The 26,900-nt window shown below is 40.4% G+C and overlaps 1 protein-coding gene across 1 annotated transcript in view; it reads right to left on the bottom strand.

Moving 5' to 3' along the window:
• Positions 1 to 26,900, bottom strand: part of LOC149313804 (sodium channel protein type 1 subunit alpha-like) — a 138,938-nt gene that overhangs the window by 53,437 nt on the left and 58,601 nt on the right. The window contains exons 2-13 of the mRNA XM_089519819.1: positions 24,023 to 24,346; positions 22,934 to 23,052; positions 22,296 to 22,385; positions 19,838 to 19,966; positions 18,653 to 18,744; positions 16,134 to 16,370; positions 11,482 to 11,545; positions 10,321 to 10,462; positions 7,004 to 7,210; positions 5,303 to 5,590; positions 3,567 to 3,905; positions 398 to 530 (exon numbers count right to left, since the gene is read on the bottom strand). Coding sequence (XP_089375945.1) covers positions 398 to 530; positions 3,567 to 3,905; positions 5,303 to 5,590; positions 7,004 to 7,210; positions 10,321 to 10,462; positions 11,482 to 11,545; positions 16,134 to 16,370; positions 18,653 to 18,744; positions 19,838 to 19,966; positions 22,296 to 22,385; positions 22,934 to 23,052; positions 24,023 to 24,295 — 2,113 coding nt within the window. The 5' untranslated portion in view covers positions 24,296 to 24,346. The remainder of the gene's footprint in view (positions 1 to 397; positions 531 to 3,566; positions 3,906 to 5,302; positions 5,591 to 7,003; positions 7,211 to 10,320; positions 10,463 to 11,481; positions 11,546 to 16,133; positions 16,371 to 18,652; positions 18,745 to 19,837; positions 19,967 to 22,295; positions 22,386 to 22,933; positions 23,053 to 24,022; positions 24,347 to 26,900) is intronic.

Here is a 26,900-nt window from a genome sequence, read left to right as displayed (position 1 = left end):
GGCTGACTGTAGTTTCATAGTAGCTCCCAGGAGGCTGTGATGTCTGAGGTGCAGCAGTGAAAAGGGCCCAAGGTATGTCACCTCCTCCTTACCACCACCCATTCCATATTGTCATCTACTGGGGGGGGGAGTTGTTCCCTAAAGAAGTATTGCCACCACTATTGCTTATCTCACTGGATTTTGTAATGCTGCCTAAGCAACAAGAAAGTACACATCAACCAAACAGGCAACTGAAGTTAACAGCTGACGTCTATTATATCTTATTCTGATGGACTAATTCTCTGGTTTTCAAGCTCATCTTCACGTAATTGCTCTTATGGCCAAAGTTAAAAATAAGTCAAGCAATGAAGTGATGCCAAACTTCATGATCATTCTACACATGCAGGCACATACACACCTTCCATTGTGTTCGTGATTATGCTTGCAATACTCATTGCTCTTTGCCTTATGGTTGGATCTTCTAGTAAATCCATTGAGATCTGGAAAGAACTTGACCGCCTTTTCCTGCTGTCTATTTCAGAAGCAGTGCTCTAGAGTGGAGTAAAAAAAAGAAGACAAAATTAATAACATGGATAACATGGCAGCCTCTAACAAACCTTAAAAAAACCACACATGCACACACGAGCACTGAAGTATCAAGAAGATCATGCCACATGCAGCTTAGTAGTTTTGCACAGATTATGCCAGACTTTTGTCCTTTTTAATATCCAGCACTTCAAGTCCAGTGCTTCATATGTCTGTTTATAGAGGAATAATTTAAGTAAAGCAGAATATATTTTGGGCATGCTATTTAGCATCAACTAAATTCTAGGCCAGTTCAGGGATTTGCAGTGATGCCACTGAAAACTGCACCTGCACTGCAGAAATAAGGCAGTTTGACACCACTTTAACTGCCATGGCTCAATGTTATGGAATTCTGGGATTTGTAGCTTTGTGAGATATTTAGCCTTCTCTGTCAGAGAATTCTGGTGCACAACAAATTATAAAACCCAGGGTTCCATTGGATAGAGCCATGATAGTTGAATTGCAATATTTCTACAGTGCAGATTAGACCTGAGGCATTTAGGAGAAGGCCCATATCTTAGAAACTCACAAATTTGCCATCACAGTAATGTCCTGGGTTAGCATGGAATCTGTATATATTAATTACTGCATATTGCCTTTAATTTCTCCACAAAGTTGCTAGGTTTATGCAATGGTGAGTGTCCTGACTCAAACAAGCTTGGTGGCAGGCAGATTTTCATCAAGCTGAGCACTGTAACATTAGGCCAAATGCTTGAATGGGTTCTCTGCTTACTGATCTAAAAACTCCATTTAATAAACAAGGTAATGAAAGAACAAGACCTAGAACAGGAACTCAAGATCTGGTTTTGTGGTTAGTTATCTACATAATTTTCAGACCGGGGATGGGTGCCAGAAAAGTAAGGTTGAAAATAGATCATGTCTGAGTGAAACATTTGAAACAATTATTTCACTTATTGGCATTAAATTTGTGAATTAGTATTCATTCAAGGCCTTCACATTCAGGATTGTTGCCTATTTTTCTAGCAATAAAAGTCTGACTTAACTGAGCTTCTGTATTCCGATCATGAACCAAGAGAAACAAATGCTGCATGTACCCGCAAACACATTGTATAGGTTAGTGAGGAGTCATCACTCTGTATATTTATTACAAATCACTGCTCTATGGTAGATGCTCTTAACCTCTTCCCTCAAACTTGTTCATTTTACAGATGTCATTTGTGGCTCATATTGGGACCCTAGCATGGGATGAAGGGAATCTTTAACCCTTAATCAGATCTTGCAAATAAAACAGAGCTTGGAAATAAAATCAAACAGTAACGCCAAGGAAAGTAACATAATTCAGTGTGGTGATGAAAAAAGTAACAAATTATAACATCTTTTCTCTTTTCATATATAAAAAAAGCACAATATTTTTACATTCGTTTTTCTTCTTATTTTTGAGAACTAAATGGTTTCTTGGGACATTTTGAGGGATTTTTCTTTCAGGTCTGGTGGTATTTTTACATTTTTAGATAGTTTTTTTTTAAAAAAATTAAAAAGTAAAAGGACACATTATTCAAACAAAGAATGTTTTCTACATCCACATCTTTGTAACATACAAGCTTTTGCCACACTTTCTTCAAGGAATAGGGGAGCAATAAATCTGTCACAGTCCACATGTTTTCCTCGTGTGGAAAGTGACCTATTTGAAAAGGAAAAGTTTCTGTTCATGCAAACTCTTCATGTATATGAACAAGAATGCTGGAAAATCAAGGCTTTTGCTTATATGGAAGGTCTCCAAATGAACAGCAAATTCTCTCCAGATGCTTCACTTTCCAGAAATGTGAGGAAAGTGAAGTAGTGCTCTGTTTCACTGTTTAAGGATGTATGGCAAGTAATGTCTGAACAGGATTTGTCTGGAACAATTTAACTGGAGTGGGGGAATTTTGTAGTAAGAAATTGCTTTTTTAAAAAAACCTTTCCAAGCTCTGCCTTTATCTCTCCTCTCAGCAGTCCAATACAAATTATCCCCAGCTATCTTCAATAGAATTTTAAACACACATACACATCAGACTGTAAAGGAGCACAATTTACGCCTCTAGCTTTGAGAAGAAAAATTAAGATTTATTATCTTCATCTCTACCTTTCCCAAACCCAGATCTTACTGGGTTGGGAGCAGAACCTCCTAAGGGTTTAGGGGTATCACTTTGGCCCTCCATGGGATTCCTGAGGGATGGACTCCTATTCCTTTTTTAAAAAAACAACAACTCTTCTTTGGCCAAATATTTGCCACATATATAAGAGGAAGTATAGGGACAATTCAATATCTGTGTGTTTGTGTATGTGTTAAGGGGTATTTTAAGCCCCGCACCAGCTTTTAAAAAATAGGTAACCGAGAAGTCAACTTCCACTTTGATTTCATAAATAAAAAAAAAGATCCCAGGAAGGCCAAAACATGGCAAAATTGAGATGCTGATTTTACATGTCACTTTTGGCAAAAGATAAATTAAGAAAATGTATCTTTTGTGAGATCTTTGGGGAGCTCAAAAACAAGCTTTGCAAAGTGCAAGAAGCCTGTGAGGTACAGTTTCTTTAACCTTTTTAAAGTGCCTTGCTCAGTTCAAAGTTGGGCTGAGAATCGAAGAATACTGTTTCCAGACAGGTTACCTGCAAGGTAATGGGAAATACCCTTGAAGGCAATGGGACACGATGTAGTGAGGAAATGAAAAAGAAATGAGAGTCATTGGGGAAGCAAAAGTGAGAGGAAGAGACTGAATAAGGTGAAGGGCAGGAGCCAAAGAAATGCAAGGCACTTTTTGCATTTAACAGTTATTTTAAACATAATGTAAACATAAGTTTGGCTATAATTTTTTTTACCTCATCTGTCTAGTGTATGTTTGCCAAGTACATGTAACAAAGACCAGACTACTAAATTTCTTACAGCACAGTTTTAAGGTATGAATTGTGACAAATAGGAAAGCTTTTCCAAGATGCAGAAGCATTCACAACTCGGATTCCATTCTGTTGACCCACCATGCCTATGCTACTTAAAACATCCTTACACTGTCATCAGTAGTTGCTTTATCTATTATCACCTCTGGGAGAAGCTGTCCTGTAGGTGACAGGAGGGCTGGGGGTCCTCCTACCAAGGAAACCACCCCATTGCAATCCACGCTGCTATGCATCTTCCCATTCGCAGGAAAAACTGGGAACATGTTTTGACTAATGTTGCTGCTGCGCCGTTCGCTAGGTCTGCGTAGGACAAAATAGGAGCCACTGCGGCTTGCATTGTCTTCAAATGTGCTGTGCTCACTATCAGCATCTGAGCCCCCTTCAGTGGTTTGGCCTTTGATGCTAGAAAAGCTGGCTCTGCTGTTGCGTCTTGTGGGGAACAGCATTGACTATGGAGATACAAATTGAATGGTTAGATGAAAACCTGTAAAGTAATTCTGGAGTCCCTGCTGTTTTTAGCATTTTGAAAAGAAATAATAATAATAATATTAATAATATTAATAATAATAATAATAATAATAATAATAATTTATTTATATCCCGCTTCTTCCGATTGAGGATTGAGGTGGGTAACTACAGAGAAAATATGATATACAACAATAAAAACAACAAGCCCCACAAAACCCCGACCCAACCCTCCCTCCCAACTATAAAATTAAACAGTTAAAAAATGTTTAAAAATAATACATACAATACATCAAAGTTAAAAACAAATCACAAGTAAGAAAAATAATAAAAAGGGGATTCAATTGGTTCTAGACATTATCAATCGGGGAAATACTAGTATATTTTGACCAAACTCAAAAGATTTGCAGGATTGATTGAACAATCACTACAGTCATCTCTCTGTATCCACAGATTCTTCATCCATGGATTCAACCATTCACAGCTTAAAGGTATTTTTAAAATATATAAATTCCAAGAAAGCCAATATTGATTTTGCCATTTTATATAAGGGGCACAATTTTAATATTCTATTGTATGTAATGGGACTTGAGCATCCATGGATTTTGTTATCCATGAGGGGTCCTGGAACCAGCAGATATCAAGGGCTCATTGTATATAGCCCACAAAAGCCTACAGCAATTTTCAGAGAAAGGACAAAATTTTAGTGGCTCCATCAAGCTGATATTATATGGAAAGTTACTGCATCTGTTCTGCCAACATCACCTTTATCCTGACAATGACGTCACAAGCCCATTCTCTTTGTACAGCGCTGTGTAAATTTACAGCGCTTTATAAATAAAGGTTAATAATAATAAATAATAATTTGCTTCGGACACTGTTTTAAGCAAAGTCATTCTGTCTTAAAAATGTACAAATATTCAAAAACATTTTCCTTCATACTTAATATAAATAGGATGCTATTCTGCCTCTCACAGATCAACAAAAAGCACAAACCATGAATCTTTCCAAAAAACTAAAATCACAATGAACTTTAAGAAAGCCACTTGGAAAGGTGGAACTGGGGGATAGAAACATCAGGTGAGAAAAGGGTTCCCTCTGCTCTAAACCACAATTTCCTACCTTGAAAATCCAATCCATCTTCTTCTCAGGTGTTTCGTCCGCAAACAGCAAGATCCAAGTTTCCCAGTTAGTGTCTGGAGTGCTAAAACACCTATGTGCCTATTTGCATACATGATTATATTTTTATACATGTTCCCTTACTTTCTTCCCTCTACAGTGAACATAATGCCTAAATCTCCTTGTAGAATGTCATTGATGGTGACTCAATCATCAGAATCCTATCTGTAAGATGAACACTGAAAATATCAGCACATTATACCTGGTATGGAGAGAGAGCCCTTGCTTCATAAGTGAGTCTGTTTCCTTCCAGGGAAAATCGAAACCCCTTCTTTTTGATGCTGCCATCTGATTCAGATTTGGGGATTTTTTTGCCATCTACTTTCTCATCTCCCAGAGATAGCTCCCTTTGCCGTCTTTTCCTCCTCCGGTTCCTTCTTTCTTTAGCACTTTTTGAGTTTGTTCTTGACAATTCTGAAGAAGTTTCAGAAAGTCTTCCTAGGGTACCATCATCTCTAAAATCTCTGTAAGCTGCTGCTGCTGCTATTGCCTGCCATATGGAGAGATCAAGCAATATTAACGTTCTGCCTTGGACATTCTTTACTTCCACATAGTGTTAAATTGATCCCGAACAAGTTGAATAAGTGTAAAAAAATATGTAAAATTTTATTTGCCAAAATATTAACAAACTGTATTTTCACTCCAAAGGATTTGAATGAAACACAATCACTGGCAGCAACATTTAGCCTGTATGCATTATATCTTTGTTTTTCAGGGAATGCAGTCAAGTGTGTCATGGAATTATCTACTCTGAAAATGATTTCCTGATTTGTGGTTTTCTCTACAAATGCCAAGGGCACTAGCCTTAGTACATTGAAAACTCTACTTGTGTAAGTGATGCTTCTTTCCTTATGTTAGAGAAAAATGTTTCATGAATCTATACCACCACCACCACTGCTATCAGAATCGTACAATGCTTTGAGCAAACAACTGAATTGTGTTCAGAGTTCTCACACAAGCAGGCTTCCCCAGCATCTGTAGTGAAGGTGTTTTACTTGATCAATTTCTATGGATGGGAAACACTGTCATCAATGGAGAAGACAATGGTCAAGATCTTCCATTAGCAACTTAGGCCCGAAACAGACAGGATTTTTAAGCCAACTTATTTGTGGCTTGTGTGTGTGGCATTTAGATGGTGCATGCCCCAAACCCATGCTGAAACTATGTTGAAGCTGCGCCCAGGCCACCTAAAGCAGCCCAAACCCAGCCCAAGAAGGAGAGGGCCTTTTCCGCTCCTTGCTGTGGTCCATTTGGGACCAAGACAGGGGGCCAGATTGGGGCCACATACGTGTGGTTGCCCTGGCCCTGGCACAAACAGAACTGGTGTGGCCCCAATCTGCCTTTTTTGGATGGTTTGTCCCCTTAGTTACAAATGTGTAACTAAGTACTGTCTCCTAGCTTGAAACCCCGAAGATGTTTCATGAGATGGAGTCCTGTTTTGTTGTTGATTGTGGCACAGGAGAATGATGTTTCCCCTCCTGCCAGTAATCTGGGATGCAATGAGGAATTGTGATAGACCCTGTTTCTCATTATTGTAGCCTTGCTTACTGGCAGGAAGGGGATGAAAATGTCATCCCGTTGTGTCCTGACTGCCAAAAGAATAGATGACCAGTGCTCAGAGCACCTCCCTGAAGTTTCAGGTGGGATTCTGGGGGCATTTACAATTGCAGCAATAGCGTCAGAATCATGAAACTGTAGCATAACTGAATATGGGACAGTTACAGATTCATTACTCTAGGTTATACATTCATAATTGCAGTGCAGCATAGCAGCCAATGTCTGCAGGGAAGTTCCAAAGTCACAATAGAAACAGTGCTCCTAGAAAAGGAATTTCTACACTCGAGAATACAATATGTTCTATAATCTGTGGAAAGTATTCTGGAGGTGCAAAAATTTTGAGAACCTGGGCTTCTTCTTGTTGCCTTTTCAGTTGCTCAAGCATTTGCTGGTATTCAGCTTCCTTCCGCTCTGCTTCTTCTATGTTGGCTTGATTCTGTTCTTCATAGGCCATGGCAACGACAGCCAAGATCAGGTTGATCAGGTAGAAAGAGCCCAGAAAAATCACCAGCACAAAAAAGACCATGTAGCCCTTGCCAGCAGCACGCAGAGTCTGGGAAAGCAAGTACAAAATAGGTTAGGATTAGGAAAACAACATAGCTTTTTAAAAAATATATATGGATATTTGCAATGCATGCGGCAACAATGTCTCAGATCCACATGCACACAGGATTAATTCATCAGATTTTCACAGGTGATACTTTGTACAGTTAAATTACAGATTTTTTAAAACCATAAGGCACTGTATACTAAGAAGATGTGCTGTCTAAATAATAAGCCAGTACAGAAAACAGCATTTTCTTTTTTGTAAATGGTGAACTCTGAATAGTCTTCAAAGAATATGCTGTTTACAAAGTTTCTGTCTGTCTTGCAGACAGAATGACACTGCTAAAACAACTTGTTGCTTCCTTTAGGAATGAAATTAGTAGTAGTTACATCCCTATTGTGAAACATGAGAGGTGACTGTGTATGAATGATGTGCCTATCTGTACGAATGGCATGTGTGAACTGTGAACATAATGTAAATGTATTGGTGCCTATCTGAGTGAATGGTGGGTGAAAGAATGGGTCTGCCATACCCAGTTTAGGTCCTGGTCATGTTAATTGATAGTACAAAGTCTCCAGGAGGTTTCCTGGAGAGACAAAGGTCTAATCTGTACATCAGAAATAAAGCAGTTAGCACTGCTTTAACTTCCATGGCTCCATGCTATGGATTCCTGGTATTTTTAGTTTGTTGTGGTACCAGATCTCCCCGTTAAAGAAAGCTACATATCCCACAGAACTACAAATCCCAGCATTCCATAGCATGGAGCCATGGTAGTTAACTGCTTTAATTCTGTAGGTCAGATTAGACCAAAGTCAGCCCAACAAGTTTCAGCCTTGAAGTATTTATTAAAAAAAAAAAAAGGGGGGGGGACAATGCATATGTAATAATAATAATAATAGTAGTTACACACTGAAAAATTACAAAAATACATATGTATATGTTTTTACACATTCCCCAAGCTTCCTCCCTGCAAATTGTTATGATGAGAATCACCTTGATACACACACACTGGAAAGGTATGATGCATTTCCTCTTATTCTAAGAACCATTTCTAGGAATAACCTTTTCAGTTATTCTATTTAAAAAAACCCTGCAGGTTGAAATGCATTGAGATTCTTTGAGAAATAAACTATTTCCCACATTCTGAGACTTTCTTTCTCTTTTACATCAGATTTAGTATTTTTTCTACTTTTCTGCAGTTTCTTTCTACTTTTTAACTGGCACATGGAAAAAAAAGTTTCCCAACCCAGGATTCAAAAAATAAGAATATAAATGTTTATTAGCACACTGGTGAGATGCACGCATTTGCCTCCTTTCATTTTGTGTGTAAATAATGAAAATGCTAGGAATGGCGTGAGAGTGAGGAGAAAGCTGAAGTTTGTTCATTGATAGCTCTAGTGTTCAATCTGAAGCAAGAATTTCAGTGCTCTCCAACCACAATGCATGACAGGATGGACAGTGAAGATGGTATTAATTCTCTGTCAGTAGCAGGAAGATTTCAGTAGAGATTTATTGAAGTTTGGTGGCAGATGCATACTAACAGTAGACTATTTTTTCTTTCTTTCACCATCCTACCAGTATTCAGTTTTTAAACTTCCTTTTCTAACCTTCTGTAATCTATACTTCATTCCATTTTATATTAGTTGTTTGAGTAAGGGGTCAAAGACCGCCCCAGAGGGGAGGCCTCAAGCCGCCCCAAAAAGCCGGATTGGGGCTACAGCAACCACACGTGGCGGCCCCATCCACTTTTGCGGGCCGAAAAAGGAGTGGCAAATAGCCACTCCTTTTTGTGTAGGCAAAAAGCTGGCTTTTCCACCCCACCGCAGTGGGAAGCTGGCTTTAAGGAAGTCCAGCGGTGTTCAGCATATAAATGCCACACCACCAGAGCATCTGGAAGTCAGCCCCCATGTAAATGACTGGGCCAGCTTGAAGCTGACTTCTGGGCATCTGTGCTCCATGCTTCCAAGCTGGCTGGAGGCCAACTTTTTATGCCAGTCTGTTCCAACTGTAAGTCTGGGAGATGGTCTCTATGCTGTTTCAGCACTTCCCATATCCCCTGACTACAAATTTGGCCATTTTTAAAAGTTAAGTTTGATTTCAATTGCAATGTTTGTTGTTTGTATAGCATCTTTGTTCTACCCTTTTTCTGTTTTTGTGTCCTTACTTAACCTTGTGTGCCTGTACTATGTGCATTTCTGTCAGTTATAGACATACAGTCTGTCCTAGTGCACAAGCAGCACATAAAGGCTACCATGGTCTAAATCCTATTTGTTAATACCAGTAAACATTATATGCTGCTTCTTCTGGCGCCATGCGCCGGAAGAAACATTGGTGTGTGTGCTGCCGCTGCGGCGTGCCACCACGATCACAAGCCCCATTATTTGTAAAGGGGCTTGAGCATACATGTTTTTGTTTTACGCAGGGGGTCAGGAACGGATCCCCCACGTAAAACAAGGGTGCACTGTATAGGTAAATTTCCTGGATTCACTGGGTCTAGTATAGTTGGGACCACCAGGAGGATTCAAACCTATGATTCCAAATTTCACCAACCTGTGGGCAAAAAATAAGGTTGTATGTTCCTGGTCCAAAACACACTGCAGAAATAATCCAGTTTGAGACTGCTTTAACTGCCCTGGCTCAATGTTATGGAATTATGGGAACTGTACTTTGTACTTTGTGAGACATTTAGCTTTCTCTGTCAGAGAGCTCTGACAATAAACTACAATCCCCACGATTCCCTAGCACTGAGCCAGGGCAGTTAAAGCTCTCTCAAACTGGATTATCTCTGTAGTGTGTTTCGGACCATGAAAGTCAATGGGGGGCATGAAAATTCTGATTTCTAAATCTGGATTCGCATATAGATCTGAATTAGTTTGGTGCAGGTATGAATCAGCCTAACCTGAATTCGCCAAGCAGGCTCTAAACCAAATTGAGGGACTACTGCACAGGTCGAGGAATGACTTAAATTTTCTTGCCCAGCCATTTACATATAAGGATGGGGAATGTTTCTTAAAAAATAATATAAGGATGGGGAGTGTTTCTTAAAAAATAATAAGTAATGCTAATCCATCCCAACAATTAAACTATAAATAGAATTTTATTTTAATCTGTCTCACCAGTTGATAAAGATTTTCCCAGTAGTCCTGTGTCATCAGTCGAAAGAGTGACAAGAAGGCCCAGCTAAAGGTATCGAAACTTGTATAACCATAGTTGGGATTTCTTCCAGCTTTTACACATGTATACCCTTCTGGGCATTGGCTAAAAAAAGTGGGAGAAAGATAACGAACAATGTAAGCTACTAACAAAAACAATATTAGCAATAGCTATAAGGAGAAGAAGAGGAGGAACTAATAACAATAAAACAACAGCAAGAAGAAGAATAACAGCTATAAAGAGATAAAATGTGTATTTTGAATAGTAAGGAAGTCTATTATTTTCTTGAGAAATTCTGACTTCTGATAAATACAGGGGCCCTGCTATATCAGCAGGTTAGCGGTCAGTAGAATTGAGCATCCGCGGATTGCCCAGTCACATTATTGTCAATGGCAGTCCATACATGCAGCCCCACCGACACAACCACACATGTTGCCACACACTGACTATAATGGAGTTTCAGCGTGCACATTTCTTCTCATCCACAAGGCTCCCCAGAACCAAATTCCCATAGATGGGAAGGCACACTGTACTGCTCTGCTTTGCATTTCCTACATAAATGTCTCAACTGGAATGTAACTATCCTTTGAATTTCGTACATTTCTGAATGATGTGATACTGTTCTCAGCTCAAAAAATGTACTATAAAGTATTTATTTTTTTCTGTTTTAGTATATCATTAATTTAGAAACATTTTGTGAGAAAATAATGGAAATATTTTAAAAATACTTTAAATAAATAAATAAATAAATAAATTTAAATATAGGCTGGCATTCTGTTCAGTATTTACAACTCCATAAGACAGATATAAGATAGATTTTTGAAATTCACATTTATGGTCTTACTCCAGTGCAATAAATGAAAATGCTTCCCCAAACCTACTGAAAACAGGGTTTTCTGAACCACTGGGAAGCAGGGCAGTGCATGAAGAAGCTTCTAGTCCTCCTAGCAGTGAAGCACATTGTGACAGTCACTGTGACATACTGAAGGGCTGGATGTTTTTTTGTTCCTCTATCCATGCCCCAGTAGCATTCCATTCTGAGGTCTAAGTTATTAACTAGCTGACTTAGATTGTATTATTAATGGTACATCCTCCTTGGCATTAACATTATGAAAGTTGCTTACCCAGCATCTGAGCCATTACCACAAAGCAAAGGGTCCTTTGAAGTGTTCAAAGTGTAAAAATGTTCTGTTAAGACAAGAGAGAAAGAGAAAAAGGGGGAAAGATGGTGTTCTTATGTTTTCTTTCAAATTTTATTTCCTTTTAAAAAATTTAAAATTATCCCCTTCCTCCAACTTCCCAAGCTAATAAGACCATCCTAGGAGGTACAGGGCCAAAGCAGACAGGCAGTAAGAATCTGGCCGCTCCGGCCACAATCGGCCCAGGACAATGGTGCCTGTATGGCCTGCTCTCAGAGCAGGCCACCATTGCCAAGAGTGCATTTTTGCTTCTCCTTTTCCTGGTAACTTTGGGACACCTTTGGCTTCTGGCTGCTTTGGGGGCATGCATAATCTGAACGCCATGCCCCTGAAGTGGACAGAAGCCACTTCTTTTGGCCCATCTGTTTTGGGTCACAGTTAGAAAAGCCAGCATGAGGTAGTAGCTTGAATGCTGGACTATGACTCTGGAGAATATGGCTCAAATCCCCATTCAGCCATAAACCCACTGGGTAACCCTGGGTAAGTCACACTCTCTCAGCCACAGAGGATGGCAATAGCAATGTTCTCCTTAGGGTCGCCATAAATCTGAAACAACCTGAAGGCATACAAGAACAACAACAAAGAACACACAGTTATATTTGCATTTGGTGGTAACCTAGTGATATATGTCTCTTGCTCTGCCACCCACTCTGCAGGGGAAAGAATATATATCTCCTCCACCATATGTCAGGTGTCACCTCCAGCTTGTTCAAGGTGTTTTCTGAAAAAATATTTTAATATCTTGGCTTTGCCCCAATCATGAACTCCTGGGCATTGGCTCATATATTGAATGACTGTGTTTTCATTGGGTTGTTTTGCTTTTTGCTTCAGAATTCATGCAAGTATGAAGTAGTACGCATCTATAGGTTAAGTATCCCTTATCCAAAAATCTGAAATCCAAAATGTCCCAGAATCCAAAACTCTTTTTCATGGATGGCTGAGACAGTGAAACCTTTGCTTTTTGATGGTTCAGTGCGCCCTTCCCTTACGCGGGGGGATCTGTTTTGAATCCCCCCGCGTAAGGGAAAAATGTGTATGCTCGAGCCCCATTAGAAGTAATGGGCCTCATGCACACAGCACGCGCCCCATTACTCCTTCCAGGGCATGCGAGGGGTTTTTCCGGTGTGGCTTCCAGCATATGCATATGGCGCGCCTGTCCATAACACGGGCATGCTGTACATAAATTTTATTTCAGGCCTGGCCTAAAGTAAGTGCATGAGCCCTCCCTTTGCCATCTACATCATCAGAGGGAGAGGGAGGCCTCCATCGGGTCTGGCCTCGATTAAGAAGCAGAGCCTTCCCTCCAGTCCATCTGCCTTGGTCCAGGCCTCAGAGGGAGAGAAGAACTGCTGGAGCTGCTCCTCTTTCCCACCACCATTCCCTTCTCCTTTTGTGTCGTGTCTTTTTAGATTGTAAGCTTGAGGGCAGGGAACTGTCTAAGTCAAAATAATAATTGTAAACCGCTTTGATAGACTTTGGGGCTGAAGTGCGGGGTATAAGTACTCTAATAAAAATAGATAGATAGATAGATAGATAGATAGATAGATAGATAGATAGTGTATAAAATTACCTTCAGGCTAAGCCTATAAATGTTTAGAACTGGGTCCCATCTTCAAGATATCTTATTATGTACAGTATATGCAAATATTCCAAAAATCAGAAGAAGAAGAAGAAGAAGAAGAAGAAGAAGAAGAAGAAGAAGAAGAAGAAGTAGTCCTTATTATTTTTTTTGTCCTAAGCATTTCAGATAAGGGATACTTAACCTGTACTTTTAATAAATAAACCCGCTACAAAGTGATATACAGTGCTACCTCGGGTTACGAAATTAATTCGTTCCGCGGCGCCGTTCGTAACCCGATACATTTCGCAACCCGAAAAGGCTTTCCGTTAGCGCTGGAAAGCCGCTAGCCGCGCTTCACATTTGAATTTCGCGCCGAAATGAATTTCGTAACCCGAAAAATCTTTCGTAACCCGGAACAGTTTTTTCCAATCTAACTTTTTCGTACCCCGGAAATTTCGTAACGCGATCAATTCGTATCCCGGGGTACCACTGTATTAATAATATAAGCTACAAATCCTGCAGGTTCATGTAAGCATTTGCACACAGACACTTGAGAGAAATTCCTCAACAGTCTTTAGCTCTGTAGTTCACCTGATCCTCTTTAGAGGAACTGCTATGAAGAGGAAAAAAAGAAAGATAGAGGACATGCCATGTGCCCTAAATATTTTCTACAGCTCTCTGGGTTCTGACCAAAAATCTTACAACTTGTATAATAAGACACTTTATAAATTACTTTTGTAGGGGATTCTGTAAATTGCTTTGTATCTAAAAGACATAAAGAATCAATACAACACACACACAAACACACACACACACACACATCCCACAAGGATACTCATTAGGAGGTCCTGAATGGCTGCAGCAGACTGAACTGTCTTACTGCCTGTGACAAACTCTATAGAGAAGGACAACTAACTGAAGGAAAGTTGCTTCCCATATTCATTCACTAGAGAACACTCATTTAAATTTTATTTAAATATTATATTATAATATTACAGTTGAAATTATTAATCAAGATTTGTAATTAATCAGTTACAATAAAATATAAAACAAGAGTTGTTAACTGATTATTTATTGCAACCCTCTGCTCTGAAAGGGTCTTTTCTGCTAATGACACACACTTTTAAGAATATTTTCTATTTATTTGAGTAATGCTTTTAAGATGCCCTTCAAACTAATTAGATTTGTCTATAGCAATAGCAAGTACATTTCTATACTGCTTATCAGTGCACTTAAGCACTCCCTCAGCAGTTTACATATTGTAAGCTAATTGCCCCCAACAATCTGGGTACTCATTGTAGCAACCTCGGAAGGATGTAAGCCTGAGTCGAGCTTCAGCCCTTTTGCTAGTATTGAACTTGCAACCTTATGGTTTGTGAGTGAGTGGCTGCAGTACAGGCATTCAATCACTGCACCACCAGGGCTGGTACAACCTAGTATTTGGTCCTGATAAACAACTACACTAGGCCACATAAATTATTTAATTAATTACCAATGTAGTATCACCAATGCAACAGCAAGCAAGGAATACTTTGTCAGTCTGCAAAAGAGAGCCTGATGTGTGCCTCCCAGAATCCCTACCTATATTTATAAGCCAGGGATTATTTCCCTTGTTGTTTTAGGTTCCCTCTGTCTTGTGATAATTCCATTACTGTCCTCTTTCTGTCCTCTTTGCAGTCTCAGTTTGCCCTTTCCTCCCTACAGAACTTGGCAAACACATCAGTCCTGCTATCTGTTCAAGACCCCATACAAAAGCCTCATCTCAAGCAACACTGCTTGGATCCTTGGAGGTCCAGGGGACAGCAAATGTAGTGGAAATGCCCTCCGCAATCCATAGAGAGCATTTTGGAGGGGGAAGAATTGGATCTGTGTCCCAGGGGGCAGAGGGAATGGCCCTCCAGGGTCACATGCAGCCTGGAGACCTCACTTTGCCACACACACACATTATATTCTTTGATCTAATTGCCCAAATTGGCTATATAGGATTGTTTTGTAAATTTACTGATTTGTGCTCATCTGATCCTTGACAAACTGTCAGCGTTGATTTCATTTGCCCTAGTGAGTTATATCATTTTTTGGTCATGACAGGGGAGTAGGGCAATGCTCCTGCCATTGCAAAGTTCCATTCAGACCCAGAGTTTTAGATTTTGATGTACTACAGGTTTCCAAGTGAACTTAATAGTGTGGAACTCCTGTGTATAAGCTTACACATTTATGCTTCCCAGTGCAGATAGCCATGCTAAAACAAGGAGGCATGAGGGGCAAGGTGCACAGGATTGGGCCTGGGACCACAAAATTGGACCCCTTCCTTTTCAACATATGCAGGAGGGTTTTCTGTTATTCAGTCATGAGATACCAGTTCAAAGACTTCCAGCTAGTTTTCCCTCAATTCATGAAGCGATGCCTAACCTATTAAAATGAGTTATACAAGTAAAGTAACACGCTGAATAAAAGCTCTATACTTTTGATTTAGGGCCCAGTCAACAACTGAACAATGGAACTCTGGGTCCAGGATTGGGGAAGATGCTTAAAATGGTATTTCCTTTTTGAGGGGCTTTTCCTTTTTCTTAGCACCAATGTCCTTTCACTTACTACCTATGCTATAGCAACCCTGAGGGAAAGTAGAAGACAACAAGAAGTTGCTACTCAGCCCTCTCAACTCTTGTCAGTAATTTCATGCCCAAAAAGGGCAGGTAAACGTGGATCAGAAAGGATGCCTAATAGCACGCTAAAAGTCTCCAAGGATAAACAATGGGTTCCCTAAAGAGATATGGGTCTTAGTAGATGCCTATAATACCAACATCTGAAACTAGCTTGAAAGAAAAGAATAATTCAGACTATGCTGAGTATAAGGTTGATTTTTTTTAATTCAGAGGAATAGTTTTTGCTGTGTTTTCATGTTATGATTAATGTACATCACAACTTGTCCAAGGCGACTACCTGTGGAAGTGCCTAGATTTGTATCCAAGTTTGCATCTGGTGGACCACAATTTCTCTTTCTCTGATTAAAACTTACCATTGTTTTCAATGTATTTAGACCAAATGATTTCTGTTCCATTGTAGTATTCTGCAAAGCGTGAGTCTAGGTAAGAAGAATTGCTTAGGGGCCAGAGCAAGCATTTGTGTCTCAAGTTGCCCATGAAGAGCTGCAAGCCTATTAATGCAAACACACTCAGGCAGAAAACAGTCAGGATCATGACATCTGACAGCTTCTTCACAGACTGAATGAGGGCTCCCACAATGGTCTTCAGGCCTATCAGGAGAGAAAGAGATGGAGTCTTAAGGCATCAAATAAGTTTTCAGTGAGAATTATGTCATCCTCCCAGTGTTGCTGAACCACAACTCCCAGCACTCTTCACTATTGGCCAGAGCTGCTAGAAGTTACAATCCAACAACATCTGAAGTGCTGCACCCTCAAACAGGTCAAATGAGCTGGAAGCATGACTGTTGCATATTAAAAAGCTGTTACATATGCCATGAGACAAACCTCTTAGTTCTAGGCTGGAAGGTACATCTGAACATTAAAAAAATGAATAAAAGGCAAACCTTGGCCAAAGCTCTGTTCTGAATCTCAGCAAGAAGCCACTATCCCTTTCTTATACCACTGTGATGAGGACTAGTTTTTAAAATTAGATATCTGGTGGGGAGAGTAAGGAGGAGGTAAGTTTATGATGGTGGTGGTAGCATCAACAACATGGCCAGCTGCAGGCCAAGGGAGGTCTCTGGGGATTATGTCAGCAACAGGTGTTGTGAGCTTCCAGCTGCAGGTGCAACTCAGAAAAAGCTACAGCTGGGAGGAGTTGAGGACACAAGACAGATGAGGGCAAGGCAGGGTATTTAAGAGGGAAAGATGAAAGGATGAATGCAGAGATAAAAAGCAATGAAGAGAGGAGAGCAAGGGAAACAACATGAGAAATCAGGATAAGTGGAACAAGAGAAAGCAACTGGAAAAAAGATGGGCATAGCAGTGAGGAAAAGAACAGGGATGGAAACAGATAGGGATAGAGAGGCTCTGAAGACAAGGCCATCTAGGAAATGGTGGAGGACCCAGAGAGATGCAAAAGTGAAAAGATGCATGGTTTTGAGAGAAGGGGAAAAGGCATGGTTGGCACTGAGGCTGAAGCTGCAGGGACATAAGTAGTGGTGGCAGATAAATCCCCAACTGTGAACACATCTTCAAAAATGCACAGCTTTTGAAGACATGGGAGAAAATTTTAAAAGCTAATTTGTTCTTCTATGTGAGAACCAAGTTATCCCTTCTTAGTTGATGATGAGTCGAAAGTTGTTCAAAATAACATGCAACTAAAAATTGAAAACAAATGGTCTGAAACAAAACAAACTAGCTATGACTTAAATGAAGAATATCTTTTCTAGTTAAAAGATGGTTTGACAAGGAAAGATATCTCAAGGGGCTATTTCCTCTTGGTTTATTGCTATTATCTTTATGAAGAATTTAATATGTTAAACATTAAAAGATTCAGCCCAGGTTATTTCAACAACCAGTATTATTTGTTTTAATACAAATGCCCTATGTTCACAGTGACATGGGAGACAAAACTCAAAAGTTTAACAGGCAAATATATATATTTAAAAACCCTGTATACTATTCTTGCAAGAACATGTGGAACTGAAAGCCTGATTTTACATTTTGTGGCAAGTGAACAAGAAGGAAGTATTTCAACAACAACAAATTTGGATTCCTTAAAAACAACAAACTTGGTTAGGCTAGCACATCTAAAGAGATGTGATTGCTGCTCTGGTCAATTTAAAATTCAGCCTCTGTCTCTGATCTAGTTTTTACATGAAATGATTGATATTATTTCCAATGCCCAAAGAACTCTGTGTGTTCTCAGCACACTGAGATACAACCCAAATCCACAAACTCTATCACACAGAGTAGAGGGGACATACTAGGGTTAGAAAGGGGCGTCACTTCCTGACGCCTCTGACCCTAGTACAGACCCAGTCCGTACAAAATGGCAGCGCCCGTTCCACATGGGGGCTGCCATTACGATATCATGAACGCGCCGTCTCCAAATGAGGTGGTGCAGATGTGATGTTGTCGTGTCGCACAAGGGCGCCTAGAGTGCCCTTTCCGCGGTGCGATAAGGAGCTCCGAAACGGAGCTCCTCCTGAGGTTTGCGTCGCTGGCGCAGCCTTTAGAGGGCTGCGCCAGAGACGCACAGGAGAAAGGGGCCAAGCGGCCCCTTTCTTCTCCTCCCCGCCATCGCCGGGTGTCCTTGAGGCTTGAAGCCCCAAGGACACCCCTTTCCAGGGCACAGGGAAGCAGCCTTTTGCTGCTTCCCCGCGGCCTGAAAAGCGGCGGATCGGGGCCTCGGAGGCTGCCGTTGTGGCAGCTGAGGCCCCGATACAACGGGGAAAGGGCCGCTTACAGGCCGCCCCAAACGGGCGGTCTGTAACGTACCATAGTCTGCAGATGGGGAGTTTGCACATGCACACACACAAGGATAGGGCAAAAAAGAAGCAGTTAGGAGGTTTAAGGGACCTAACATCTTACATCACTCCAGTTCTTACCTGGGATTACAGAAATAGTTTTCAAAGCTCTCAATACTCTGAAAGTTCGAAGGGCTGAAACATTGCCTAGGTTTACAAATTCTGTTATATACCTGTAGAATTAAACCAGAGTTATTCATAATTGAGGCAGATCTCATTCCACTTATCTGAATATTTAGCTGATCTAATCTTGGAGGGCAAATATACAAGTTATTTACATTTGCATCCAGTGTGATCCTCTCAGTATTCACTTAGAAGTAAACCTTAAAGTATTCAGCAGAGCTTGCTCCCAGATAAGTGTACACATGATGGCAGCAACTGCCTTCTCTGGCATATATAGACTGGCAGAAAGTGCCAACCTAAGGGCAGAGACAGGGCGCAACGTCCTGATGCTGGACGCCCTAACTCTGCTCCCATGGTGCCATAATCCATATGATGCAGTACCAAAGGGGTGTTATAAAGCCGTGCCGCTGTGGCTATGGTGCCCCTTGGAGGGTGCAAAGGGGAGCCACTTTTTGTGGCTCCTTTTTGCGCTCCCCAGAGTCCAGATCAGGGCCATGGCATGAGATTGCCATGGCCCCAATCCAGCCAGGAAAGGGGTGGCTGCATGCTGCCCCTTAGGGACAATCTGTATAGCCCCTCTCTCTTCATGTTCACTGAACGTAATTGCCTTAGGAGACAGTATTTAATGCCAAATATCACATGGGAAACACAATGTGGACATCGGAGAATAACTGATACTTGGAAGTATGCATCACATTTCAAAACTTGCTCCTAGAACCACAATGGCTTGAAAGACACATTTTTAAAAAATATAAAAGAATACGAACAAACATTTTAGACTGTATGTCCCAATGCTTGCATTAAGGATTGTTAACTGTATGACCATTTCAGTGAGAAGAACAACTTAAAATTGAAAAGCAACTCAAATTTAAACTAAAGAGAAAGGTCAGGATTGTGTTGGATTCCTCCACTGCCAGTGGAAGCAAATGCGGCTGGAGTGATGGGGACATAATGGAAGAGGTCATGGGACTAGGGCAACAAGAAATAGATGACAAGGTCTGTGACAATAACTATGGGAGGAGGGGGTTCCTGGCACCAAGTTGCCTATTTCCAAATGCCTGGCTCCAAGACATCAGCTTTACAAACTCTAGACAGATAACCTCTCCCCCATCACAAAAAACAAACAACCTGCTGCATACTTACGCAAATGAAATTACAAGGAAATCAAGCCAATTCCAGGGGTCTCGAAGGAAAGTAAAACTACCTATACAGAAACCTCTTGCAAAAATTTTTATGAGGGACTCAAATGTATAAATTGCAGTGAATGTGTATCTGAAGGAGAAAACAAACAAACAAACATTTCATCCCATTGGATTTGGTTTGAATGACACATATTTGTACATACTTTTAAAAAGAACTCATCACTTTTTTGCATGCATTATAAAAACCTGATGCTCTGTAGCTTCCATGCCATTCCAGCATCTTTAGTATTGAGTTGTGTTGTGATTACAGTGAACATACTAGTCATAAAAAATGATTCTGGCTTGCCTTTTAGTCCTGCTCGAAAGGCAGGTTTTTATTTTATTTTGCAAATTTCCTCCCACTGAAACCAAAGGAAGGAAACTAATCTACAGCAGTCCCGTAACTGATACATTATAGCAGGGGTAGGCAACCTGCAGCCCGCGGGCCAGATGCGGCCCGGCGAGGCCTTGGGACCGGCCCCCGCCCGGTCCTGCCACCGATTGCCACCGGGGCCTTTGGGGGGCAATTGTCTATAGAAGCCTCAGAAACATGCATTTATATTAAAAAAAAATTAAAATCTGCAAATTTTTTCACGTGTCCTCCATTTTTTTTTTAAAAAAGTGTCTTCCATTTGAAAATTTTGTCCTACATTTGTCCTGGTTTATTTATATATTTAATTATTTATTTTTTGGCTTCGGCCCCCCAGTTGTCTGAGGGACAGCAACCTGGCCCCCGGCTCAAAAAGCTTGCCTACCCCTGCATTATAGAATCATAGGGGTAAAGTAGACAGCCGGGAAAGTGCAGCCTACGGCTGCTCCAGCCACAAGCAGTTTAGGTCCAGAGCGATTGCACAGCTTGCTCCAAAAGGCGACTGGTGCTGCCAGACCCTAGCTGCAATGCCAGGAACTGGATCATTTTGGGTCCTTTTTGCTCTAGGCTATAGGATCAGAGCGCAGCCTTGGCGTGGCTTTCTGCCTTGTTAGAGATGTGTTTCATATAAACAGCATGCCTCGAATGCAACCAGAAGCCACTTCTTTAGGTTCATGGGTTTCAGTCCATAGAATCACAGTTGGAAGGGGCCCTATGGGCCATCAGTTCCAAACCGCTGTTTAATACAGGATCTCCAGCTAGAGCCTCTTTCTGAAGTTGTCCACAGAATGAGACCCCACCACCTTTCCAGGCAATTGGTTCCATTGCTGAACCACTCTCACTGTCAATAGGCTCCTTCTCATGCTCAATTGAAATCTACCCTCCTGTAACTTAAAACCATTGGACTTAGTTCTAACCTCTGATGGAGCAGAGAACAACTATCTGTAAATAAGCTGTGGGTGTGTGTGGGAGCCTATCCTACAAAGTTCACTGGCCTCTTTCCTTTACCCCCATTCCAATGAGAGAGGTACACATGGAAGGAGAACGTTCACTGAATGTTCTGCAGCAGCATCGGTGGGGATCTGAAGTCATACACCCCACCTCTCCACAGGCAGCTCTCTCTCTTTCTACCACAGAGGGAAAGAGTGGACACATTTTATATTCTCTCATAGGGAGCACATACCAAGTTCCTATTAAGTGCTGGTGAAAACAGATGCCCTGTTGGCATTGCTGTGTGGAAGTCCAGCTCATTCTAGAGTGGCCAATTGCTTCTGTGTCTGAAATATAGAAGACCAAGGGGCTGTACAGACCGCCCCTACGGGGTGGCCTGCAGCCGCCTCTTTTAGCACCAGATCGGGGCTGTGGCAACCACACGTTGCAGCCCTGATCTTGCCTTCCCACAGCACAAAAAGGAGCTGCAAAGGCCGGCTCCTTTCTGTGTCACAGAATGGGCTCCATAGCTGCCTGTGCTGAGGATTTTCTGTGCTCCTTTGACATTGCATCATGTAGACGCAGCGCCACAGGAGCAATGTGACGCTGCCTGCTGTGTGGTGCGGCGCATAGCGTCACGCCGGCCTGGGAGCAGACTCGGGGCATGCATTATCTGGATGCCACATCCTGACTCCACCCCCCAGATCAATCTTAATAGCCAGCCTGTACTGCCCCCAAATCACTATGGAAAGGATGGCTTGGGAAACCACCTTTTGAAAATGCATGATTTCAACTTTAATACCTATGGTTACTGAGTCATAAGATTACAGGGCTACTTTTAAAGCTTTATTGACAAAATATAAGTTCAGTAGGCATGTTAAATGGGAAAAAATATCTACAGGTTAAGACCTTTTTGAAAGCTTCCCCCACCCCCAAGAAAAAAATTGCGGAAAACTCTCCATTTCAATCATTTGCTGAAAATCCACACAAATGCCTAAAAGTAATTTTAGGGACATAACATTTTTAAAAAAAATTTGACATGAGGGAGTTTCAGTTCCTGTGCAGAACCTAGCATATTTGATATGTGAGTATTTAGGAAGAGAAAGAAGAACGTACTTACTCTACAGCCTTGAACCATTCAAGAGATTCTTTCCGGGTCATAAATACACAGTTTGTCAGAATAGTTAACATAATAAACATGCTGAATAATGTTGGATTAAGTCAAGGAACACAGCACAAGCTCTTTACAAGTAACTTCACCTAAGAGTGCATTCCTATACATGCTTATTTAAAAGTAAGCCAAATGAAAATGGGTATAGAACTGCAGCCTGAAGATATACAAGATTGTTATTGTCACAAAACAACTTTCCCCTTGTGGCTGCAGCTTCCAGCATCACCTCTCCCTTATTGTTCCATAGATATCCCCAACCATCTAGAGCAGATTTTGTGATGTTCACAAGCTATTGCAAGAGTAGAGGAGAATGACTGGAGGCTGCTTCCTCCCCACATACTGCCAGTGGAAAATCTCTACTGGCCCAAAACTCTTCCACTGAGTCGTTACATTTGTGGAAGGATTCTGGTGAAACTTTACTTTTACTGAAAACCTACATTTCAATTTTTAAAAAATCCTGTCATTTAAAAAAATGACAAAATTAAGCATTTAAAAGTAAACTGCATATCACTGTCAAAATTGCCTGGTGCTACTTTTGACATCTCCCTGTAGCTTCATATTTAAACAATCTGCTTGAAAAAGGATATGAATGAACCAAAATCTTTATAGAAATTCTTCTAAGTGTGCTGAAAGGACTTAAGAGGTATAAAGAAGGTGTGGCACTGAATCTGAAGATGGTCTTCCCTTTGTTCAATACTATAAATGTCTGGGGGGAAAACAAAGAACAAAACCTATAAAAGTGAATTATAATAATGTTCAAGGAGACATGAAGATTAAGGAAACAAGTTTTATTAATTTGGATTCTATGTTAAGTTCAAATCTACAGTGAAACTACAGCTTTCCATTCTAAGACGATGTTTAGGTTAGTTTACTCCAAAAGTGGAGATCAAACGGCCCTCCAGATCTTGTTGGAGTGCAACTCCCAGCATTCCTTATCAGAGACTAGCAGGGGCTGCTAACTTTATAAGTACTTCCACTTTATAAAGCTTTCATGTTATACAGGGAGAGAGATCAAAGCTTTGTTAACATCTAAACTAACTTCTGTTACCTGTTATGTGTGCTGTCATTACTTTTAACAGTGGTTATTTAGCAAATCACATTGACCTCAGTGGAAATTTAGTTTAGCATTATTTGCATCAGCTTGCCCCTGTCTTCAGTCTTCTACGTCATGGCTGCAAGGAGGAGATTAGATGCATCTACTTTAATTTTAAAATAACTGCAGTTTGTGATTATATACAAACTGGGAACTGTCAGAAGTTTTAATCGGGGTTCATCTGAATGAGTCAGGATCTTAATTAACACTTGAAAACTGGCTTCATGTAGCACTAATTCATAGCTCTGTGTCCATTTGAATGTGGTTATCAAATCACCATTTGATTTGGGTTTACTTCAATTAACTGCAGTTAGGGGAAAAACACACCACAGTTCCCTGAGTTTTGACATAATATAGCATGACTGTTAAGGTGGTGTTAAACTGTATTAATTTTGCAGTGGAGATTAATAAATTAATGCTCTGTTCTAGAGGGGATGCTAATGTGCTATAGCAAGAACAATAGGTTTCAATGGTTGACAAGTGTCTACTTGTTAACAAACTGACAAAGAAGAAACATTTAATTAACAACACACCATGACTAGATACAAATGGGCTTCCAGCTTCAATCTTCAGAAATGCTTACTTTCTTATTTGCATAATAAGGGTCGAGGTCCTCCAAGGGCTCAGACACCATTCCTGGAGGAATGTCCCCATAAATAAAGGGCAGAGACTTTCCTGCCTCCAAGTCATTATTTGGCTTTGGTTTGGTGTCATCACTGTCCTCCTCCTTTTGCTCTTGCTCAGTTTTTGGTTTGTCTTTTTCTTCAGCAATCCTTTGCTCAATCGCTGCAAGGGACTCGGGAGTGAATCGGAAGAAGCAGTTGGGTCCTGGTGGTGACAGCAGGGCCTGTGCCATCTTCTCATTCTGCAAATTTTAATTACTTTCTAATCCTTATGACAGAATGACCTAAATATGAAAAATAACAACAAAGAAAAGATTTTAAAAGAGAAAACTATAGCAATGGGGGGGGGGGGGGGAGAGATAACACACCAGAAAACATAGGCCCTTCTCTCTCTGTCCCACCTCCCTCTCTGTCCCACTTCCCATTTGGTGGGAACATGGAAGAAGGCTTACTAAGTGACTGCTTCCAGGCTCTGGAACTCCCTTCCCAGAAAAGCTAGACTGGTACCCTCCCCTACTTTCCTTTCCCTGACAAGCAAAGACTTTTCTATGCAACAGGCATTTGATGAGTAATGACAGAAAGCCCATCTTACACAATGTGCTGGATATTCCAAATTGCTGTGCTGGAGTGTATGTGTGTGTGTTTTAATTATGTATGTTTTAAACTGGTTTTAATTTTCTCTGATTGTTTAGTTGTGTTCTAACTTTTGTATCTTTTGGATTTTTAACAATGTTCTTCAATCATTCTAAGACACTTTGAGTCCCAATCTGGGCTAAAAGCAGGATAATAATAATAATAATAATAATAATAATAATAATACCAACAAATTGAGCTGTTTACAAGAATACAATTGTGATTTTCCAAATGATATTAGTCTTCAGCAGCCCACTTAGGATCCATGGGATATGAATGCTTTAATTTTTAATTGGTCCTTTGAAAATCTCAAACTGATTTTTCTTTTTTCTTTTACTGGAATGAGACTGAATGGATATTTCCAGGACTGAGCATTAAGCAAACACTCAAAATCTAAGATATGTTAAGTATGTTGGCGATTCCACTCATATGTATTATTAAGAGCCAGCACAATGCTCCTATTTAATATTTACAGGCACTGGCAAAACCTATCAATGCATCTGCTTTTATTTCCAAGATACAGCGCAAATAAGTCCACTGACTCTACCCATAAGAACCCATAGTCAGCAGAGGCAAATAGACAAAGCTACCCTTATTACTATACCACAGTCAATATCCAGATCAAGAGCAATACCACACACCACTTTACTTTTTTAAAGCCATTCACACTGCTAGTTGTTTGCTTGGCTTGTTATCTAGCTTAGCCCCAACCTCAAATGGTAATGGTAGTTTATCAGCAGACTACATTTAAATCATATTCCATATGGACTGCAATCCTGTGCCTATTCACTTCAGAGTAAGTCCCATAGAACACAAAGAACTTACATCTGAGTAAATATGCACAGGATCAGGGTGTGAATGTGTCTTTTCTAAATATCCACATTTACATGTCATGATTAAAAATGAAAGAACCAGTACATTATCCTCATCCACCAGAACTAAAATTTCTTTTTACCATCCTATGCAAAATCTAAATGCATAAATTAACTTACTGCTTGCTCTGTCTTAATCAGCTAGTACAATTATTTTCTAGTGTCAAGTCCATACTAGGGATTACTCCAAAAAATAAATAATTCTAACCCCTTTTCTTCTTGATGCTGAATGTTTCTGAAGTCTCTGTGCAAAGGCCTCTCACTTTCCAATGAGCTCTCCATGGTACTCAATTAACTATGTTATAAAAGTACAACATTACTTACCAATGCTTCTGGAAAGGAAAGAAATGAAAAGACTGACACTAGATTTAAACTGTGCTCAGAGTTTACTGAAAACATGGTAAATATCAAGTAAGACTGTGACTACTATAGAAAGGAGAATATTAAAACTGCGGCATAAGGAAACTGGCTAATATCAGTTGGCTGCACATCCATCTACCATTGTCATTTCAAACCACTCTAGAAGTCACCCATCCTTATGAGATGAGCAAACATGCACTGTTATTGCAGGAACAACCAAAGGAGCAGTTTTATATGCTCCCCAGCATAGAGACCACTGCATACCCAGAGTGGTCCACCTGTCCAGTCAATAACCAATCTGTTCAGCAGAAGACAAACACAAAAGAGCACTCTGGAGAAGAACAAACATCTGTCCAATAACTAGACTGAGTATATGTTCTAAAAACATTAGCTCATAAGTCCCATAAATATGATGAATGATAGCCAGGGATATTCTGCATTCCAGTGGATCCTAATGATTGTGCTCCTTGACTGAGTAGGACAGTATCAGGACTTACATGTATCCTTTTCATGGTCTTTTGTCATGAAGGTATCCAGACCAATACTGCATGCAACTCTGGACTTACTAAGAACCTAGGATCCATTACATGAAGCAAAGAAAACTACTTCTTGCCCTGTCCTAATACCTAAACTCTAACCTCAGAAGGAGAAAATGTATTTAGCATTACCTCTCATTATTTGGCTAAACAATATCTCTCACTTTCAGTGTCCTTTCCTAAAATTCCAGCATAGGAAGAAGTACAAACCCCCTGAAATGTTCGTTACATATAAGTATCTCTTTCTGTCACAATCACATGTATTCATTTTTTATGTTTGTTTTTGCAAGGAGTTTGTTTTACATGTGCCAGGAAACTACAGCCAATTGCTGATCTCAGCATATGTACATGCAATGAAAAACATGCATTTGTGGCACATTATAGTCAACATTAGATACAATGCTTTTAAAAAATTTTCTTATGCAGAACCCCTTTCT

Source organism: Sceloporus occidentalis, unplaced genomic scaffold, assembly GCF_023333645.1.
Source record: "Sceloporus occidentalis isolate IW3139 unplaced genomic scaffold, rSceOcc1.0.p SCAF_4, whole genome shotgun sequence".
Classification (NCBI taxonomy): Eukaryota; Metazoa; Chordata; class Lepidosauria; order Squamata; family Phrynosomatidae; genus Sceloporus; species Sceloporus occidentalis.
Note: the sequence above shows the minus strand (reverse complement) of the source record. Positions and strands in the feature narration are given on the sequence as shown.